The sequence below is a fragment of the Cinclus cinclus genome, chromosome 1 (assembly GCF_963662255.1).
Source record: "Cinclus cinclus chromosome 1, bCinCin1.1, whole genome shotgun sequence".
Classification (NCBI taxonomy): domain Eukaryota; kingdom Metazoa; phylum Chordata; class Aves; order Passeriformes; family Cinclidae; genus Cinclus; species Cinclus cinclus.
The window spans coordinates 128,869,552-128,892,227 of record NC_085046.1 but is presented as its reverse complement, the minus strand read 5'-3'; the positions used below and the strand labels follow the sequence as shown (position 1 = coordinate 128,892,227).

General features: G+C 39.0%; 1 protein-coding gene across 3 annotated transcripts; it reads right to left on the bottom strand.

The window, feature by feature from the left end:
- Window positions 1-4,790: 4,790 nt before the first annotated feature.
- NDUFAF6 (NADH:ubiquinone oxidoreductase complex assembly factor 6) lies at window positions 4,791-22,448 on the bottom strand. 3 transcript variants are annotated; one of them, XM_062503076.1, is made up of 9 exons: window positions 22,297-22,448; window positions 18,802-18,901; window positions 17,764-17,886; window positions 15,695-15,751; window positions 13,960-14,062; window positions 11,347-11,480; window positions 9,449-9,550; window positions 5,425-5,481; window positions 4,791-4,919 (listed from the first exon to the last, which is right to left on the bottom strand). In XM_062503076.1, the coding sequence occupies exons 1-9, from the start codon at window positions 22,446-22,448 to the stop codon at window positions 4,791-4,793; spliced, it is 957 nt and encodes a 318-aa protein (XP_062359060.1). The 3 variants fall into 3 exon arrangements, with proteins under 3 accessions (XP_062359060.1, XP_062359069.1, XP_062359077.1); XM_062503085.1 differs by lacking the exon at window positions 22,297-22,448 and adding an exon at window positions 19,526-19,613 and having other exon boundaries at window positions 18,798-18,901; XM_062503093.1 differs by lacking the exons at window positions 5,425-5,481; window positions 18,802-18,901; window positions 22,297-22,448 and having other exon boundaries at window positions 17,764-17,883.
- Window positions 22,449-22,676: the final 228 nt, after the last annotated feature.

Sequence of the window (22,676 nt, the reverse complement as noted above, 5' to 3'; positions counted from 1 at the left end):
ATACCTTACCTTGCCTATACCAAAGTTAGATACCAACTCCCATGATGGAATCATCCATGGAAGCAATTCTAGACAACTATTTTCTGCAGCAACAGGCAGGACTTTAGCACATTACTAACACAAGTGGATGGCAACTGCCTGTGAGAAATAAAAGCTGACTACAGCACATGTTCAAATGCATGTAAAACAAAGTTTAATCCAACCCCTCCACTTCCTGCACACTCCATCTCAAGTTTCTCTGCACCTCAGGTGTCAAATCCATCCTCAGGAAAGTGTCAGAGAGTGATGATTCTCAACAGATTCCTAAAATACCTGTGTGAGGTATCAGCACTATCAGGATACATTAGAACTATTTTACAGTACTTGTAATAAACATTCAGTCTTTCTTATCAATCTTAGGCAGTGTGCAGTGAAACACTGTATGCTGCCAGAGGAAAACTCCTTGGAAAAGAACATAATTCCCTTCTTCCAGCTCAGTAAGCTGGGTGCCCTGAGGGCTGCTCGTTTTAACTGTTGAAGATTGTGTGGCATTAAGTACCTGTTTTTTCCTCATCATGTTATAGATAGGCTTGTGGAGGCTGGTCACTGGACTAATTTTGAAATTAAGGGGTTTTTTAGTTGTTTTTTTGTTTTGTTTTTTTTCATGAAACACTAAGTTTTTATGAAAAGTTTTGCTGCAATATGTTTTCCAAAGGCTGATGAGCTCAGGTTGTCCAAAAGAAAAGAGTGTGGGAGGGGACCTTTAGCTGTAAAAGCTGGTTTGTTGTTTTTTGTTTTGTTTTTTTTTCCTGAGAGCTACTTCTTGGTGCAGAAGTGGTTCATTACCTGCTGTTAGCTGAGTCAGGAGAATTACAGAGTAAACTTGCCTAAGCAAGTCAGAATTTCCTTCTTGGCTCAATGTAAGTGGTTCAGATAACTGTGTTCCTCCTTCTTTTCCCAGGAAAGTTCCGTTTGCATCCTCCCAATATATTCCTGTGGGAGAACATTAAAATGTCAAAGACAACTGAAAAAATGGGTCAAAAAAAAAAAGTGATCCTCGTGGCTAAGTTTCCTTCCGGAAATAAGAGTATCACATTTCCTAAACAGTCACACCTAAGCAAGGAGAGTGAAATGTCAGGTTGTCAAAGAGCTCAAACTTCCAAAAATACAGGTTCAAACAGCAAGTGAAAGTTAAACTGGGCTCCTTTTCTCTTTTATTTCCTTTTTTCTTGCTGAGGACAGTTACAGTATTTATTAGGTTTTAACTTTCTTGCATCCATTGTTACTTCTGTCCTGTTTAAACCAAATCAGCAGTTTCTTGCATAATGCTGCGGCCCCTCTAGTTACACCAGCCAAACTCGTGTTTTTCAGCACCTGCTGTTGTTTTGATGCTGAAGTTTGGTTTTCAAATGGTACCTAATTGAAAAATAATCTCTTGGCTTTCATTTCTTCTATTAGTAGCTTCCCAGTAATAAACAGTGTAAGATAAAAAGCTGTACTTCAAGCAATGTTACATGTGAAATGGAATAATTATGTCCTAAAGTTTGCAAAGCAAGATGTTTTTCCTAACCTAAATTACTTGGAGCTCTACTGTACAGTGCTGTAATTGCAACATAACATTTTTTCCCTGGAGCTTTTTTTTTGTATCCAAGTTTCTCATTTTTATGGAGCTGTGACTTTCTCCAGAAAGTGTAAGTCAAGCATTTCCTAGTGAAAAAAATGGTAATAGTTCTGTTATTGCAGACCACTCAAGGTATGGGATACTTCAGCTACTGTATTCCAAATACAGAGAAATCCTGATTTAAGATATTTGTGTTGCTGCAGATTTGTGGGTATGCCCTATGGTTCATGGAAGATATTCTCAGGTGGACAGAGCATCACAAGTATGTGATGGAAAACAAAGAAAATTTATTCATGGGGAGTATTTTTTGATTACCCTGAGCTCAGAGTAAGTCTGATTTCAATTTTGTTAATACTGAAGTGGGACATTTTCTTGATACTTGTACAGTTGCAAATTCAGTTGGTTGTTAACCAATGTAAATTCAAACAGTTATGGGAGGGATATTTAGCTTGTGAAATAATTCAATCTGTAATGGCCTATGACTTGTTTCCTTGTTTCTAAACCAGCTGGTTTAGACTGTTCCTCTTGCTTTTAGTGAACTAAATTTTGGGACACTGGTTTCTCTCCTGATTTTTAATGTAAAAGGGCTATTTATATTTCAAAATAGCCCACTGACAATCTCCTAGTAATGTTGGCTATTAATGTCTTAGCAGTTTTTATGATGGATTAGGGTGGGATTGTTTTGGTTTGTTGTTTGCATGTTTTATTTAATAATAACTAAAAAAGGAACGATTTTCAGTGGTGATGGCTTTAAACCTGAAGTTTAGTGACCTGAAGTTCATCTTGGGCAAAATATTAATACTTACTTTTCTCAGATTTTTTTTTCAAAATCCAGTGTTAGAACTGTGCATAAATAGAGTTGCATTGTTAATAAGGTTATCCCAGTCCATTGTAAGAGAGAAGCTGCCAACCTAGGTTACAGTTGAGGAAAGGGTCAAGAATGGGCCTAGCTACAGCTCTGCATGGATTGGAAAAGGTTGGAGAAGGACCTGTCCTTCAGAGGATATTGCTATGAGGAAAATTGGGAAATTGCTAGGTTGAAGAGGCGGAGGATGGTCAAGGCAGAGGAGGCTGCTGTTTACCTGCAATGATGAGAAAGGAAGTATTACAGAATCACAGAACTATTTAGGTTGGAAAAGATCTGAGATTGAGTCAAACCTTTGACTGATCTCCATTTTGTAATGTAACCCATAGCACTAGGTGCCACATTTAGTCATTTCTTGAACACTTCCAGGGATGGTGACACCACCACTTCCCTGAGTAGCTTGTTCCTGTGCTAAACAATCCTTTCCACAAAGAAATTCCTCCCAATGTCCAACCTAAACCTCCACTGGCACAGCTTAAGGCTGTGTTCTCTTACCTTGTTGCTAAGTTGCCTTGGGAGAAGATGTTACAGGAGAGTGATTTCTTTTAAGAGCACAGACAGGTCTGCCTCAACTGTCCTAAGTCAGCACATTTGGAACAGAACGTGACCAAGTGCAGAAAGAACACTTTGTAATGCTTGCTCCAGATCACAAAATAAACAGAGTGAATGTGCAGCTGGCCTGGTAGCAGCAACACAGCCTAAGTCTTTGCTCTTCATTTGGCAGGAAGAGCTGCAGTGCCTGCATAGGAACTAAGCATTTTCTTTTCACCAGACCTCTCTGCCACATTCAGAAACACCAGTGATACAATACTGCAGCTGATCTGAAAAGTGGACAGAGCTTGTAAAGATTTTGCATTAAGACAACAGCCAGTATGCTCCCAATCCAGCACATACCGATTCTTCTTGGTTTGCATCACCTTGATTATTCCACCTCTAGTAATACAGAAACTAGGATCCTAAGCTGAACAAATTCAAAGAGAAATGTCTTACTCAGGAGTAAAAAACTGCAGATTAACCAAGATCACAAACCAACTTCAAACATGTAAAGCAAAATCACCAAATGAAATACTTACTGCCTGGTTCCAAAGATTTCCACCATGCTGACAGCTTGTGATTAAAAAAGCCATCGATCTTGTTTGCAGAAATTCATTATGTAACATTTTACACAAAAATACAGGATGTTGTTGTACAGCCAAGCATCTGGGGTGACTAGCGCCTATTTAAGAAAAAAAAATCTCTAGGAAAAGCAACTATTTACTAGAACAAGGATGAGGGCAGAACAAACTACCAGATTTGTGCAACTGAATCAAGCTAAATTTCAGGAAGCATTATTTTACTATATAACAAATCATACAGAAATACTTACCTTGATCGTAAGAGACACCGAGTACAAAACCCCTAGTAATTTCCCACAAAAAGACCCAGACCAGTATCTTTAGAGAGAGGGGACTAAAATTACCTGAAACATTCAGGAATTTACTTTCACAGTACCAAAGAAAAGGAATTCAGGGAAGCCACGCAGAAGTGTGTCCTGAGAGACATGCTGAATACTCAACAAAGGGGCAGTCAAACCCACATTGCAATGACTGCTGTGGGCAACAATGGAGATGAGGCGAGGAGGAAGATACAGCCAAACCAAGAGCAGAGTGAAAACACCAGAGATAAAAAAATGTATTTTGTTTTATCCATGCTAATCCATACATATTAATGTACGGGCTCTCTTTCTTGGTTGCAAAGCTATCGTCCCACTACCTGCAGTCACTTCAATGCTCAATCTCAACATACAGTTAATAAATTCTGCTAAAGCTTTTCCTAGCAGTTTTCTTGCATTCAAATTCACATGCTCATTCTTCCAACTTTGAAGCATCATCATTACTTGCAGGAAGCCTGCACCTGCACTAAATAGAACTACTTAGCTGATTAATAAGGCATTTACTGTAATTGTTTTTGGGCACAAACAAAGCAGTCTTTTTTCTTTTTCCTTTTCTCAGCAAAGAATCAGCACTGTCAGAAGTATCCATTAGCAAAGTGTTTGTCCAAGTATTCTGTCATACTGCTGTTATTACAGGAAAGACACGAAAAGCAATCTCAGACAAGGACATATGACTTGGCAGACAAGTGAAAAAGAGATATCAACATAATATTCCAAGAAGAAACTTAGCTACTGCCAGCAAGCTGACAGCTACAGTTCATGTTCATCTGCTGTTTCCCTGGAACTGCATTTTGCAGAAGTGTGAATTCAGACACTTCACAATTCCAGCAAGTTAAGACACGGAAGAAAAAAACTCAGCACTCTGAATCCATATTAAAATACCCAAACAAACTTTAATATGTTTTTTTCCAAGATCTAATATACAAATACAATGGTAATAATGTACTCTTCTTTTGTAAGTTTGGATGAAATATATTGAAGTCCACTTTTCGCATGTTATATAAATAATCATCTAAAGCAACCTAGAAAAGAAGAAAAAAGCTTAATACACATGGTGCACACAAGTAATTTCACATTAAGTTTAAAAAGCAACATGAGTAACTGAATGAGAAACTGCAAAAAAGGCTGGACAGTTTGCCTGTGCTATTAAATGGTAGTGTAATCATCCCATTCCAAGCATATAAAAAAGTCAAGTTTTGTGAAGAGAAGCGTTATCTTTTAGTAAACCAAACACCAAATTATGAAAATAGACAGGATTTGGGGCTCTTGCATCAGAACAGTAGTCTATGAATAAACAGACATCTTCAGTAGAATGATGTAGTTAAAAGAGAAGGATTAGAAATGTTGATCAAAACTGTAAGGTTCTACAGTCAGGCACACATTATGATTTCTATGAGTTTTAGGTACTACATCCTCCCAAAAGAGACACATGAAGTAGTAGTTAACCATGCTTAATTTGATACTCTTCACAAATGTATCAGCACAGTAGTAAGTCCATCACTTAAAGAGTGCATATATCACACCCACCGTACAGAAAAAAGCAGGATACGCCTTCACAGGAACTTTCTTACTGAAAGATCTAGCCTAAAAGTAAAAGGGGTAAGGTGGGAGGGAAAAACAAAACACAAAGTACTTATCAGAAGAATTTAACATTTCCGATTAAACATCAAGTTCTACATATCATGCTTAGAGGCAACAAACTGTATTACCAGCATTACCCCTTTCCGACATCCTGAAACTGTAACATTTCAATTCCATGAAAGCTGAAACTGTAACATTCAATTCCATGAAAGCTGTGTACAATAGTAAACAAACATATGTAATAGTGGGAGAGGCTTGCTAAAATACTTACATGATTTGACAGAGCTCAAGACTATACTATAAACCAAGAATTAGCATGCCTTGTTCCAACTAAGTGCCAAGTTGCATCTGGTTTAGTAAATACACTTTAACCTTTTTTTTTTTTCCCAATAGACAGAAATGATGGGAGACCAGAAATGCATTTTACTGAGTGCATCTTTTTGGTTCAATGTTGCCATCAGTCCCAGGAATGCAGTTGCAAATGCTTTGGTTACATTTCTGAGACATCGAAATTATCTCAGTTCCTCAGTATCTACATATAACAATCTAAAGCACAGCTGCATCAAATCTGCAATTTAAACTCATATTCAATTCAGTACATTTAACAGAGCTGAACAAGTCTTCCTGTAATGCCTGACTATAAAAACAAAACCCCTCCTTGTTTTGCCTTTTCTTACAGGCTAAAACAAACTACCTCTCTCTAAATACTGATAAGAATGTGTGAGTTTGTTTAGTTCTTCACATACCTTTCCAGACAACTGAGAAAATGAGCCTGAAACTTTAGGAGGAAAAAATTATCAATCTTTTCAGAAGACAAATTATTTCAAAGTTTTGTGATATAATAATAGCTCTGTGTGTGTGTGTATATATTTATTTCTAAAACAGAAAAATGTTCTTCCCTGGTCTAATGCTCTGCCCTTCTATTATTAATTGCAAGATGAAAAATAAAGTAGTCCTGTTTGACCTTCTCAACCCAGAAAGGGTCACATGTCATTCAGAAAGCATTTTATCTCCCTTGGTAAACTGAGTCCCATAATGATGTAGCACAACTGAGAAAGACAAAAAGCCAAAAGGGAGACCCTTTTTCACAAGAGGAATCAGGAAAGGGGCGCTGAAGAGAAAGAGGTTGAATGTATTTGTAGGCTTTCAAAGGGAACACTTTAGGGGACTGACAGAGCATGTTATATGCTTTTATGCTGATAAAACACACAATTCCTAAGGAAAACTGCAATCTTCATTATCATATTTTGCCACCTGCTGGTCAGCAGTTGTAGTGTCAGGAAGACCTGACCACACTCCTTTTTTTCTCAAGATTAAGGGCCACACAACTACAATATGCTTCATGTTACATGGCTGAGACTCGATTCAGTGTTTCAGATTTTTCTGTCTTCTGACTGTGAAATGGGGCCAGTAATTGTTACCCTCATCCTCTAAAATACCTGGTTTGTGCAACAATTGCTGAGATAGCTGAAATCTCTCCGCAAGTTTGAACTTTATCCTACCCTGTAATCCCAACTAAAACAAAGGGTAAGTGGCTGTGAAGACCCTCAGGCATAACAAAATGGTTATTTTAAACAGCTGAACAGATGCATTTCAAGGCACCAGCCCATTAGATTTGCCTAAAGTCCTGAAATACCCAGCATATGCTGCCAGCAAAAGCACATTTCATCCATTAGGCAGAAAGCATCCTTGTCTTTGCATTGTCAAAGACCATCTGATTATGAAGGAGGCCAATACTCTATTACTGCTGCCAATGATGGCCAGTTCAAGTGGTTTGAATACTCTAGAGTTCCTGCACTTTCAACTATTCACTGACAATGGGAGACTAGAAGCAAGTATTCAGAGAGGATTTAAATAAAATTAATTAAGATGATATAACCCATCCATTAAAGAAAAAAAAGGGGGGGAGAAAATGGGACAAGTGCCAGGATCAACATTCAGCTGAACAAAATGCTAATGCTGCCCTAATGGTATCTTTGTATTTATACTTTTCAGTCTCCAATTACATGATCACATTGCATATTTTCCACAGGACCCTCCCAGTACATAACACGGGCAGGGCTCTAGGAATGAAGTGGGAAGAAAGGAGGCCTGTTCTCTTCAGAAGTTGGCAGGCGCATGTCAGGAGCCAGGGGACTGATGCACTATGAATTATCAAATTATCTAAAGGTTCTAAAGAACCAAATTCTCTTCCTGCTTCTGTTCCGAATTTTCCATACAATACCAGCAACCAAACTGTAAATATGTGGACCATAAATACACATTACTCACTTTCCACACCTCCCATCCCTGATATGGAGGCATTTCAGGCCATGCACTTGGTATTTTTCCAAGCCAAAATTGCAACTAATGGCAATGGGTTTTATACACTGTACATTATGGGTTGAAGGGTGGAGAACAAAAAAACAAAAAGAAAAGAAAATCAAAATATTTCAGCTTGAACAAAGATAATTGACAGTTCAATGCTGTACTTTGTTCCCTGCTTCTAAATGGAACAAACAGTTTTCTTGGGCATGTGACCACAAAAATTGAGAAATCAGGTTAAACAACAGGAATTATGTTAAACAACAGGAATAATGAACAGGAATGCCTTAAATGCGAATTAGAATTAGTGTGTGAAAAATAAACCCTAAGGGTACACAGAATCATAGAATAGTTTGGGTTGTGATCATTGGGAAGTGATCATCTAGTTCCAACCCTCCTGCCACAGGCAAGGACACTTCCCATTAGACCAGGTTGCTCAGAGCCCCACCCAACCTGCCCTTGAACACTTCCAGGGATGGGGCATCCACAGCTTCTCCGGGCAGCCAGTTCCAGTGCCTCACCACCCTCACAGTAAAGAATTTATTCCTAATATCTAATCTAAACCTGCTCTCTTCCAGTTTAAACCCATTTTCCCTTGCTCTCAATGTCCTTGTAAAAAGCCCTTCTCTGGCTTTCTTATAGGTCCCCTTTAGATACTGGAGGCTAGCATATGTACATTATTAACAAAAAATAAAAACATTAATCAGCTCAGTAGGCACTGACTGAACAAACCAGGGATGCCACATTTGACCTGCTGAAAAAAGATGGACTTTCCTATTTTTATTGCTTAAGATACTGTGATCACACATAATGCTGTAATTGAGGATTATATTAATGGTGCAAATGCAGAGATAAATCTGGCATTTCTTTACTCTGAAGTAGTATCTTTCCAGACTACCTTGACTGGAACCATTGGGTGTAATACTAAAAGTGTACGTGTACTTGCAGACATAAGAAACTCTTTGCAGTGCTTTGTTTTCCAGCCAGAGGCAGACAAAAAATTGCCAATAAAACATTCTTCTGCTTTTATGCTGTGTACTAGCAAGCACCTCAAAATGTAGCCAGAATAAAAGCATGAAAGAAAAAATAGAATAAGACTCTGCAGTTCTTCAGGGCCCATCATCCACTGTTCCAACCAGACTCTCCTAACTGACTTGGCTGCATGCCAGAAAAGAAATAAACAGAAAGCACCTTTCCCAGCATAGCTTTGGGCATGGCTGGTCATGTTAGGGAATGAATCCCCCCTCCCACACACACTTACCAGCAGTTAAAGGCAACATGCCCTGTTTTCCTGGGAGCCATTCCACTGTGCTGTGAAATACCATATGCAGATGTGCTTTCTATGCTGCCTATCCAGTGCTGGCACGTAAAGTTTATTTTCTCTACTTATTAAAAGTACATTTTTTTGGCAGCATTTATAAATATGAAATTGGACCTGGCTGTGAGTAAAGTTGTGTCCTATACATAGAGATAATATTCATACAGAAATAGTTGTAATATTTGAATCTTTTGTGTGGTGGAATTTTTTAATATAAACTCTTAAAATAATAAAAAGGCAAAATATTTGAAATTAAGTATGCAGCTTTAAGTCTTCTAACAACAAATGCTTTGTGAAGACTAACATCAGTTATATTTATTTAGATAAATTAAAAGAAAAGAATCTCACATGTTCTAGATGAATATGGGCCTGGCTGGCAATGTCATATATTACATCTCTCACATTTTTCTCTTGCTTGCCTCTTATGAAATCCTCTTGTGAAACTCCATGCTAGACATAGGAAGGAAAACCAAAATCAAAAAAGAGAAAAAACACTCTATAAATATCAAGTTTCCATTTGTGCTTCTCAAAAATCTGTCCCAGCAACGAAGCCAAGGACTAAAGACTAAAACAGCCTAAATGTTTTATCACTGCTCTCTCATTTTTTAATTCCCTTTCTTTTGGTCAGTCACTTGGAAAAAAAAAATTAAGAGAAGAAAGGGAACAGTTGGTACAGACTTTCTGCATAAGTTTGTTTCCTAAAATTTTGTGGTCAGTAAGACAAAAAAGTCAGATTTTAAAGTTTAGATAGCTAATTTTTAAAACAATAATCCAATAATCAATATTAAGTAGAAGAAAGCCAGTAACAGCTACCACAGAAGCCATGTTGGCTTTTGAATCTTGGGATTGGTGTGCATATCCCAAGCTTGCAAAAAACCCAACCAACCAACCCCCAACCCACAAAACATCAAAGCCATCTCCAAAAACCAACCAATCAACCCACCCCAGAACCACCACAAGAAAACCCTTCCAAACCCCAAAAAGCCAACTCCAAACTTATTCTTCAACTATAGTGACTAATATTAAGACAGAATATTACATATTCAGAATGGCACCAGTTGTCCACCCCTCTCAACAACACTAAGGCATCTGAGAGTTTTATGAAGGTGGAAGGAAAGGCTTGACAGGAGGTACAGGCTCAGGAGAATTCCACAGTTCTTGCCAGCAGCTGAAATGCTTATACAATTGTCTGCACAGAAGGGATACAAGCTGTTTTTACAGCTTCACTGCAGAACACCTTCCATGGCAGGGAATGAGTGAATTTTCAGGCTATGTTTGAAGAGCTGAAAACTTGGAAGGCCTCCCATAGCATGCAGTCCCAGAAGGGCTGAAAGGAGAGTGCAATTCCTTTCTGCAGTCTTATAACCCTGACCTATATTAGAATCCACATTTTTTGCAGCTACCTACATTACTAAATTTGCAATTCAAACTTTTAATTGTATTGAAATTATATTTGGAAAATACTAACACAACCACCATAACTGCATAAATTTTGGTGAAGTTGAAAAAGAACAGCATTAACAGTTAAAGTCTAGAAATAGAAGACTAACAGCTGAGATGCCTACAGATTAACCCATGGAACATTAATGAAAAATTCTGAGTTTTAATCCCATTTTACCTAAACTGCAAGATCTTCTAAGTTTCAATGCAAATTTGATGTACAGTTTAGACTGGAGGACTATACCATCTCCTACAGAAATGTATGGAATATAGGCCTATAACTGTCAAATATGAAACAGAAAAAAACCCCAAAAACTACCAGCACATTATGGAAAGGTAATAAAGAGAAGCACACGAAGACTTTTCAAAAGTAGAATTTTTCACAGTGCTTCCTTTACGGTGATAGGAAAAAAAACAAGAAAAAAAACCCACACACCCAATCCCAAAATACAAAACCCTATTCCGTACATGCATTTTCATACATTACTGGAAATGTCTATTTTATACATTACTGGTAATACAGTAATAAAAACTAATAAAATACTACTACATTTAATAACAACAAACAAACAAACCCCAAAGAGAAATCTAGAGTTTCTTGAAGATCACTCCTCTCACTTGCCAAATGATATAAAACTGTGACAATGGCACGGTTATTATTATTAGCAGGCTACAGCAGAATGAGTAAAAATGAAGAAAAAGCATACCATTTATTTCTGGCATAATCAATTATGATCTCATATCTAGCCTTAAGACACAGTTAGAAAAACTACACCATTCAATTCCAGACTATTTGCTTCTCTTACCAACATACAAATGTCCATGGGAAGAAAGACCTTTTGTCTTGTACAATGATATGGAGTTGCCCTTAAACAGGTAACTATGCCTTGTGCTTTCCCAATGTGACTGGCTGCATGGTCAGCATGGATGTCCTTCACACCTAAAATTGCAGAAACAGTATGTTTAGAAACATGCAGTCAGACCTTTTGAGGGGTATGGTCTTCTCTGAAATGTATCACAGTCATACTTTAGGAAAGCTACTTGCACTGGTCCACAATAGAACTGTCCATGTGCATAAACTGCTTTGAGATCTCATCTGAGAGGTCCAAAACAGCAGGAAAATTCATTCATTTCCACATCCAGGAGCAAGATGCCTCTTGTTGGCTGTATCTGCAAATGGTATACTTAGCAGTGCTGCACCTATCCAGATATAACACTCGTACACAAACTCATTTTCATTGGCATAGCCTCTCCCAGGATAACAGTATTCCAAGAACTGCTTTTCCTGCCAGAAAGTCATTCAAGTGTGAGATTCCTGACAAGCATTAATGCTTACAGTGTGGTTTCATGATTAGCTGCAGCTGATTAATCAGTGTAGTGAGGTCAAAGAGAATGTTCCTATGCTTCACCCCCCAAATCTATATTTCTGCCCCATCCCTTGTGCTGTCAGGAGCAATGAGGAAAACTGAATCACATCACTAAAACAACAGAAAACTAATGTTAGTTACTGCATAGTCACACAATTGTGAGACCTGAAAGAGAGATGAGTGTGGCAGAGCAGCACCATTGCTCTTCACGGCAAGACCATACAAGCTTGGCTTTGACTATAAAGCTGAGATAAAATGAAAATTTGAATTTAAAAAAAACTCTAACAGAAGTAGCATTCTACAAAGAAAGAAATGAGGATACAGCAATTACAGATCAATGAGCCTAACTGACATCTGGAAATAACACTGAGGGTACCAGATTCACTGCAGAAGCGTGTCTGGGTCTTCAGTTGGTCTCAGAATCCTCTGTGAAAGAGTGACTATACCCAGACTACAGGGACTGATTTTGGCAATGGCAGCAGAAAGCAAAGTGTAGTTTGGAGGAATCCATGGATATTATTTACTAACTACTTGGGTAATTAGTTAAGAGAGCACAAATACTAATATTTTTAAATTACAGGAGTTGAGAGGAAGTACCAGGACTTTGGATTACACAATTACCAGTCAAAATGAGCTTGATAAAAGAAATAACCTGAAATCAGCAAGAATAAAACAGCACTAGTACTGGGAGAGACAGACTTCTCAGGAATAGAGTCTAAAAAGCACAAGAAATTTAGCAAACATGACCTGAATGAAACCAGGTCTACCTAGTCTAGAAAACACTGCTGATGGGCAACACCAAGAAAGCAGCAATTTCATTAATTTCTCCATTTGTGGGAAAAAAAATCACAGAAGTTAACTTTTTAATATGCAGTGAATAAAACTTTTACTTAGATATTTTGTTACATTTGTACATTTAAGAAAAGTTAAACATGACTATTAGAACACTTAGAATATCCGGAGTCTCCATACAAATTTTCAAAAACAGTTTTATCTGATTTGGATAAGGAGTGAGTGATCCAAGCATGACTGAACTCATTCAAGATTTCTCATAATGGAAGACACTGGCATTTCTCACTCCTCCATTTCTGAAGAATAAGAGGTTCAGAAAGATGCTTGCAACATTTCACTTATTTCCTACTAAGGAAGCAAACATCAGATGTTAAGAAATAAGTTCCTTGATTCTTCCAAAGAAGAATGTACTCACATCTCTCTCTTTTTACTTCTCTTTTTCCTGTATTTTTTAACTCTTTTGACATCACTATTTGCCTTTCATCAGATTAGTCTGGTAAGCAAGAGGAAAATATTGCTACTACAATACTGAACACTAAGTAATAATTATAATAATTTTCACCATTTTTTACATCTAAGCTCATATTGGGAATACTTCCATGATGCAACAGATGCTTAAATGAAAATTACCCTTTTCTTCACTACAAATGAACAGTTCTTTCCCAATCTGTGGTTCTTCCATTAGACATGCCACAGATAGTAGCTCTTCATCACAGGGATCATCTTTGCTGCATTTTTTTCTAGCCCTTCAGTTATTGATAGCTAACCTACTTCTAGGAAGAGGAAAGGATTCAGACCCAAATTTACAACATCACCAAAGGAAGTTTATAGATTGGAAAGTTGGCTGTTTCAAGATAATCAGTGTCCATCATTGCAATATAGAACAACAGCTGCAGGATACTTACAGCACTTTGTATTCTAACAAGTAGGACAATCGAAATACAGTGAAGAGCTGAATTTACCACATTCTATAAGAGGAGCAAGAACAGAGAAAACAAAGCAACAAAGAACAGTAGGAAACTCCACTTCAATGAGATCTCTGCTGAGCAGCTTCCAAAGAAAGCACAGAGTTCTAGGACAGCTACAGTACAATTCCACATTTATGGCTCAGCATTCAAAAGCCAACTGAAGTTCTAACCAGGACAACTTTTACTGAAATTAAACTCCAGTGGAAAAAGAAAGGGCTTTTTGAAGTATCAGTAGATATTGTACTTGCACTAATGAGTCATCAGCAAAACCTAGGAAGGGGAAAACACCTACCCAGTGTTTCCAAGGTGAGGTACAAGAGAGCACTCTGAGTGTTCTCAGCATATGTTTCAAGTTCCTGGATGTTACGGTACGCCCTATCATCCAAATTCTTCTCCTGGAATATAAACATGGAGCTTCAGTAGAACACAAACATAACTGCTGTTCGTACAGGCTTATTACTACAGTCATGTCAACCCAAGGCACTACCAAAAACAAAAAAAAAAGGACAAAATTGAAAGACAGAGTGAGGGAGTATAAATTCAGATAGAAGCAGTAATTAAAGCTTAAAGCAAGCTTAACTGCTTGCTCAACTGCAGACAAGTCTGCTTATAGGAGCAAATACAACTTTCTGCAATAATATGAAATCAGAATTCTCTGTAAAAAAGAGAAACAGCCAAAACGAAACATCGTAAGGTATTCTTACATTATAGGGTTGTCAATTTTAATATTTAATTTGCATCTGAAGCAGAGAGAAAATTAGATAAATAAGAATGTATTTTTTAAAGACATAAAATAAATGTATGAAATACACACAAGTGTTAAAGTCATGTAAAAAAACCATAGAAACATAAAATCATAGAGCCATTTGGGTTGGAAAGGACTTTAAAGATCATCTAGCTCCAAGTTCCCTGCCATGGACTTGGAAACTTTCTACCAGACCAAGCTGCTCAGAGGTCCACCCAACCTCTGGACACCTCACAGAGAGCCTACAAGCTCTTTGGGCAACCTGTTCCCATGCCTCACCATCCCCACAGTAAACAATTCCTTTCTCAGATCTAATGGAAACCTACTCTTCTTCACCTCAAGGCCATTCCACCTTGTCCTATCACTACATGCCCTTATCAGAAGTCTCTCTCCAGCTCTTGTAAGCTCCTTTTAGGTACTGGAAGGTGCTCTAAGGTCTCCCCAGAGCCTTCTCCTCTCCAGAATCAACAGCCCCAAATCTCTCAGCCTGTATTCACAGGAGAGGTGTTCCAGCCCTCTGAACAACTTAGTGGCGCTAATAAATAATACACCCAAACAATACAATACAACCAAAACTATAACATCCTCCAGCATTCTTCCTGTCCTAGGGGTTTCTGTGGTTGAAACATACCACTCTTAAGACTAATAAACAAACTTAATATTTAGAAAGTCTGAAGTCTTAGGTAGCAATGACCCTCTGTAAGTAACTAATCATCAATTTGCTCAATTTACAGCTGCAAGAGACATTACTTTAGCAGCAAAATTAGCTTAGGAGATTCCTGCCCTCTGCTTTTCATTCTTGTCCTTGTGTCAGTTTGTAGCAACTTTACTGTACCAGTGATACTCCTAATCCTGTTTTTCCCCAGGAAAAAAGAAAGGTGACTATTTTAAACTTCATGTGATTTGAACGTTCCAGTTTCCACCACTGCTTAGAAAAAACTCCACAGCCATGATAAGGAGTAGCATGAAAGTGTGGCAGAAGGGTTCAGATAAGTCATTTAATTTTTGAGATTTTATATCCACATGAACTCACAAACTACATCAATTTAAGGCAAAAACAAACAAAGAATTCTATTAGCCATTTTGGCAGAAAGAACAGAAACTATGAAGAGTAGCATCAAGGAAGAATTTAAAAAAATGTAGCAATATAATTTTTAAAAATAAATACTGCTGTCTAGAAAATTACATAAGCTTTTGTTTTACACACAAACATATGAAAAAAGGAAAAGAAAACCTAAATATGACTAAAGCTAGAATCAGACTCTGAAGGGTAAACACTTACTCTTTCATCTATGATCTTCATGAACCACATTTTAGTCAAGTTATGCCTCTTGACAGCCTGAAAATTATGAAATAAAACCTCCATGTTAATGTATACCAAGTGATGATAGTACTGCATTCTGAAGGCTGAAATACATTTTAGGTATTTAATACCAGAATTGTATTCACTGGGTTAAATCAAAGTAGCATGTCAGTGGCAAATGAGAACCTTCTTCAAATAGAAAAATTTTCAACTGGCATTTACTACAAGCTGCTCCATACATAAAATGAAATACCTGACATCAAGCCAGCTAACTAAAAGCATTTCTTTAAAAACGTTTTTTGAAATTAATTTATTCTTGGAGTCATATATTCCCACAAAATATTTGCAGATAACTATGTTCACTTTCCAAAAAGAACAGTTTTTCCTCCAGAGTCCAGCAATAAAAATATTTCCCCTGTAAATTCTCAAGAAAATGTCAGCACAACATACCAATATGTACTGCAAAGGCAGAATGCTAACAAAGCAACACAATTAATAGTATGGGTTTGTTTAAAAAAATCTCACAGCATCTCATATTCATTCATTCATTCTTCTTTTGGTTCTTGTCTTATTTTGACTTCCTTCCTGTGCCACTTCATTCTATCAACTTACCTTCAATTGTCTTAATTCCACACTTTGAATTTTTCAGAACACCTTGCCAGAAAGGCTACAATCACACACAAAAACATCTATAAACAAAATTTACAGAGCAGTTCTCTCACAATTTAGTCCTTAGAGCTCATTTTCAACTTCTTCTTTACATCCACCATATTAATAAATACTTTTCAAGGCTTGACAAGACCAGATCTTGTTGATTCAACAAATTCTGCTTGAGACAGTGCTTGGTATATGAAAAGGCAAATTTTAAGTTATAACTACGTATGTCAGCTTTCAGTCTCACTTTTTCACCTCAAGTATCATTTTGTAAATGAAATCCTTGAAATACGAACAGGTCAAGATTTAAAAGACCAAACTCAACTCTGCTAAATTACCCAATTTGCACATTACATTCATTTCAAGTTACCTTCATTCAAACAGATGGGTCCTCACTTCTCCAAAGTTTGAAAAATTGGCTTCTTGCACAGAAATGAACAGAGAATTAGGCCTCACTTTTCATACATTCAAAATAGACAGAAAAGTAAGATCATAGAGTTGCCGTGTAAGTTTATATTAAAGTCACCAAGAGCTGAGCTATTACTAATAATAGAAATACTACGGAACGCTATTTATCTACTTTACTAGATAAAAATTTGGAACCCAAATGCAAGTATTCTGGGATATACAAAACTTCAGGAACACATTTAAATATCATAAATTAAACTTATTCTGGAAAAATCACATTGCCTTCATATAAACTCAATAGCAACAAAGAAGTATACATAGAATATGATGTGTGAAGACACATTAATTCTATATACAGCTCTGCAATACTTGTGAGTTTAGGTGTCTTTCCAAATCCTTTTTTCTAAGAATTGCAATGACATTCTTGGACATTTGTGAAGTCATGGGCTTCAAACAGGCCACTCTTGGGGTATTTCCTGAAATATGGAAATAAAATCCCATCTTGACTGCAAAAATCACCAAGTCGCATTGAATTGTTAGTCCACTACAGTGCTCTGCAGTGCTCAGAGCCATCAGAGCTCCTAAAAATAGTTTCTGAATTATTTTTCATTATCTTCTTTTGCAAGCAGCTCTGTTTGGATTGTATTATATTGGTCTTCCTTTAGAGGAACCATACAAAGACCATTCTTCTTCCCCTTCAAAACCAATTTGCTGTTTTGTGAGAAAGGAGTACTACTGACAGTCTTAGCTACTGGAGAGGGTTGCAATTGGCATCCCAGAATCTAACTTATATCTGAATACTGTACTGGTTTTGGCTGGGATAGAGTCAATTTTTTTCACAGCACTTTTATGGGGCTCTGCTCTGGATTTGTGCTGGAAACACAAAATGTTGGTTAAAACAGATGCAGCACAGCACACACAAAACACTGACATTACTTCCCAAAGTAATATTAAAGCAAATTTAGGACAAGAAAGGTGCATTTTACCTTCCACAGTTCTGTAGCAATGGGCTGATGTGGTGGGTTATCACCGTATATGTCCTCCACAGCATCCCTCCAGAATTGCATCCGCATCAAACCTGTAGTCTTCTGAGTTACGGAGTCTTTAATCTGGAAAGGATACATCTGGAGTGAAATTCACTGTCTTTTAAGACACTTGGTCTATCTATGCTGAAAAGACAGACACAGGACATAGTCAAACTCTGCAGGGAAAGAGCTCGGTTCTGACTTGACATTTATTCCTCATAAAGCTTAGGAACACTACAGAGTAAATTCGAAATCTTCACCACAACCCGATTGTAAACCCCACAGAGATTAAGTGCTGGGCAACCCTCACCTTAGCTTTCTTCCCTGAAGGAAAAAAAGCAGTGGTGACAGCAGCGTGTGAGGGCACACCATGGGCTGCCAGAAGCACAGCCTACAGAAACTGGCCAGGGGTTTTGCCTGGCCAGTTCATTTCCTGGATCACTCCTTTCTGGCAAGCACTGCCAACTTTGCTGGTTGCACTGGCAGTTTCTGGCCACCTAGCAAAGGGGAGAGACTGCAGCCACTCTTCTCCCACAACTCTCTAACAACAAACTTCCCTCCTGCAGCCTTTTCATCACCTTGCTTCTGCCAACAAAGACTTGGTCCTGATTATAGCATCCCATTGTTTGACCAACCTTCTATAGTTAGGATTTAGCTGCACTTAACCCATTAACTGCATGTGAGGTCTGAATTTAGATGCAACTGCGTAACAGTATCAAGAACCACTGCCTCTTATAATTCAATTTTAAAATGCATAATGAAAAAGAGTCATAAAAATTATACACATAAGCAAAATAATACGGCAGGCTGGGTACTTTCCATGGGTCATTCAAAACTGGAGGTTTGTACTGCACTATTTATTCATTGACCTTGACAGTATAAAAGTTAATCCTGGCAAAACACCACCTACTACAGAAAGAGTACTTACAAGTGTTAACTTAGAATATCAAAATTGTTATTTTAAACTTCCAGAGTTCACAAATGTATTTTAATACCTGCCTGAGCCAGTTCCACGTTGAAGGCTCTCAAGGCAAAAGCAGAGGTTCGGGATTCCGCAGGCAACAGCAGAGAACACAGAAACCCTTCATAGTCACGTTTCCTATGAAAGAATCAAAATGCACATTTGTTACTTAAATCTCTAAGTCAATTAGGTATGAACTCCTGCAAGAGTAGCAGAAAGTTATAGCTCAAAACTCTGACTTTGCAAAAGTAGCAGCTTTTAGGCTTGTTTTAAAATAAGACCGACTCCAATATAGAGGGCAGGCTGTCTGAACTCTCAGTGCACCTCTGAAATCCACATCTCAATATATCTAGCTAAAGCCATGAAGCAAGGCTCTGACAGAACTGCAAAGAGAATCCAGACTGTCCCGCTTGCAGATTTCTGTTCCAAACACGAAACCACATTTCTTTAAAAGACTGCTGCTTTGGAGCTTGGCAGAAGAGTGCTTGCTTAACCATTATGTTTTTGTTTACTGGCAACTACATTCAAAGCACAAAACCTCCGGTAGTTGGCAGTTTTGATGCAGGTAACTCGCTGCCAACCCGGAGTGCTGTGTCTTTGTCTGGCCACGTGGGTGTGCCACCAAATTAAAAACACAGTGCTCAGAATCATAAACTAGAAAATCGCTCCAGCTAACAAAAAGACCACCTCTGAAAAGTTAAGCTGCTTGTTTTGAACAACATTTTTGTGTACTTTCTGATAAGCCTGAAACCTGACTCTTACTTAGAACAAGACGAACTCCCAAGTTTGGCCTGGAGACTGGAGGAGAAGCAGGTTGTCACGGAAAACACATGTACTCATTTTCATTAAGTTTGCTGTTCTTGCATGTGCTCATATTTCTTTTGAATATGACCTTAAAATAGAAAGCCAAACTAAACACAAGGGTTATCAGGGTTGCTACTTTTACCATCAAACAAAAAGGAAATGAAGCTTAACAGAGATGCTTAACTTTACAACACCCAGCAGCTGAAAACTGGCAAATGCTTAGTTTCTGCAACTGTTGTCAAACTCTTTTAGAGTTTGATGCAAATCCAGAAAATATCAACCAAAACAATTACATCTTTGAGTTGTAGTAGGCTTTAAAGAATAACTTCATATTACAGAACAGATGCATTAGACCTCCTACAGTTAAGATACTTTCTAAAAAGTATTATCAGTTCAAAACCTAATATTTTTTCAAGATTAATTGTAGAAATACCCAGTATTGCTCACCCTAGACACAGCTGCATGGTTTACAGCCACATTTTCCCAGCTCCAATCTCTCAAACAACACAGAACCACCTCCACTTTCCAAAAGGAAACAAAGAAATACCTTACACAAAGTACACAGTAACACAGCACAGAAAATTGTCTTCCCTGTGGTAATGGTGCTGACATGGTGGGGTTTTGGTTTTGGTTTTTTTCAATTATTCCAAACTTAAAAATTTAGTGCAGCAAATCCATTAATCCTTAGTAAAATAAAACTGATATTGCTATAAATCACATTCCATCCCAACCCTTTTCATGTATCAGTGTAAGGAACGGAGAAAGGAGGGAATGACCTTAAGTCAAGTATTGAGTGTTTTCATAGTTTTCAAATAAATATAAACTTACATATGAGCCCACAGACAGAAGAAAAATTAGTAACGGCCATAACTGGACTTTCCCTATAATGAATTCATAATAAAGCCATCAATCCACAAGCTTGTTTTTGAGAGCAGACATCATAGACAGTAAGAGACATAAAACATACCCATAAGGGAAACATATTTTTAGTCAAATAACTTGAAGTGAATTTAGCTGTTTAACAGAAAAAGGAAGATTCAAGAGAAAGGGCATCTTCCACAGTGCAAAAACCAGTATACATTATTAAAGCAGTTATACTTCCTAATGTGTTAGAGACTCAAATTCAGAACTAGGGAGTTGCTGACACTTGTATAACCTCGAGTGTTTTATTTCTGTTGAATAATAATTCCTTTGACTTATTTTTTATAATTATTATTTCCACACAATATGTGAGCTACTGGGAACAGCAGCTTCAACCAAATTATGCCAAAAGCATAACCACCTTTCATTTTATTATTTTGAATGCTTGACTATTTTTCTAATTAGTCCTTTTATAATTTAACAAAAATACGTATTAAAAAAAAGCTAATTCAACCATCTCATTGGAACCTAACTACTTTGTTCATAGCTGCTTGTTACCAGAAACATTTCACTTGCAGATGTTAACTTCACCTGTATATTGGCTGTACACACAGCCTCCGGTCTCCTGAGTATCAGAGAAACAAATCCTGGGTAGAATAACTAGGAAAAGGAAGCTGTATTCTGAAAATCATGAAAAGTGCAATGTGACTGTGCATTCTGGTGCATCTGTACAGGTCAGCTTCTTGGTGATCACTTGGTGAACATTTAAGATTGCCCCACTTCTTTCCCTTAGTTTTCCTACCTCAGACGTTACTGCAGACCACACATACCTTTCTGTCTTTTACAAGCACCAGTTTGGAGAAGATAATCCTGTTCCACTCCTTCTATACACACATGGAACCCTTCTCCCAGCTTTTGTCAGTCATCTGGAACAACAGTATTGTTCAAATACTGTTGTATACAAAGGGAATTACCCAGGTCTTTACTAGAAGACTTGTTTAACATCTTACTTTACAAAGAACCAAATTCCTGGGAGCTCCAAAGCAGCCAAGGGGCCCTACACATTGATTATGGCCCAGAATCCAAAAAGGAAAAGTAGCCAGACCTGGAAGTGTCTGACTGCACTCGTGCTCCTCTTGGGAGCATTTTGAGTTTGACAAAAAAAGCAAAAAAGAAAAAGAAGATATTTTGGAAACATAACCTTCCTCTTGCGTTTAAGATAGAAGCTGCTCCAGCTGTCAGATGCCCTCTGCTTTAGCTCGTTTTTCCAAGGAGCACTCAGGAAGCATGGCTAATTCTCAGTAGCCAAGAACTGAAAACACCCCATGTTTCTAAACATCCAGATCGGTGATTTTGCTCTCCAGAACGCTGATACAAGGAAACAGAAAGGCTCGACACTTCCGAAGAAATGCAGCCATGAAGGGGCGGGAGGAGAGGGAGGGTACTGCCGGGAGAGGCCGCCCGGGAAGGTCGTGGAGTGTCCCTCTGGACACATTCAACACCCACCTGGACAGCTTCCTGTGCAACCTGCTCTAGGTGACCCTGCCTGGGCGGGGGGGTTGGACTGGGTATCTTCCAACACAAACTAATCACCGATTCTCTATGCAGGCTGAATCATCCACGCGGCCTAAACACGCGCCTGGTTTCCATGCTCCCGACGCGGCGTGGTCCCGCCGGCCCACACGGGCTGCTTTCGGGCCCAGGAGAGCCCGAGGGCGGCCTGGGCAATCCCAGTCACCCTCTCCGGGAACTCCTCAGCGTTCCCATCGGGTGGGAAGCGCTGCCGAACTTTCCCGGTGCCGGACTCGCCGCCCCGCAATGCGGAGCGCGCACCCCGGCGCCCGCAGTCCCCCGCGGCGGGCACTCACCGCACCAGCTCGGCGCAGTACTGCACCGCTCCTCCGGCCGCCGGGCCGCTCCAGCCCGCCGCCGCCGCCCTCCCGCCGAGCGCCGGCGGCCGCGCCAGGCGGTGTCCGACCCTGGCTCGCCGCAGCGCCGCCCCCGCCACGGAGCCCGCCATGCTGCCCGCCATGGCCACGGACGGCTCCGCCGCCCCGCCCCGCCCCGCGCACGAGCCGCCGGCAGGGGGCGCCCGCGGCCGGGACGCTGAGGGCGCGCGGCCCGGGGTGCCTCCAGCGCCTCCCGGGGCCGAGCTCTCCGCTCCTCCGCACCGCGCCCGGGAAGCGGCCCAGCGGAAAAGGACCTCGGGGCGATGGTCGGCAGCTGGCAGAACATGAGCCAGCTCGTG

Excerpts from the sequence above, each read along its gene's own strand:
- NDUFAF6 (XM_062503076.1), bottom strand. The coding sequence starts at position 22,448 with ATGGCGGGCTCCGTGGCGGGGGCGGCGCTGCGGCGAGCCAGGGTCGGA. Across the intron at positions 11,481-13,959 it reads CCTCACCTTGGAAACACTGG|GTGTGAAGGACATCCATGCT; the intron begins GTAGGTGTTTTC and ends CTGCAATTTTAG. Across the intron at positions 4,920-5,424 it reads ATCCTGCTTTTTTCTGTACG|GTTGCTTTAGATGATTATTT; the intron begins GTGGGTGTGATA and ends CTTCTTTTCTAG.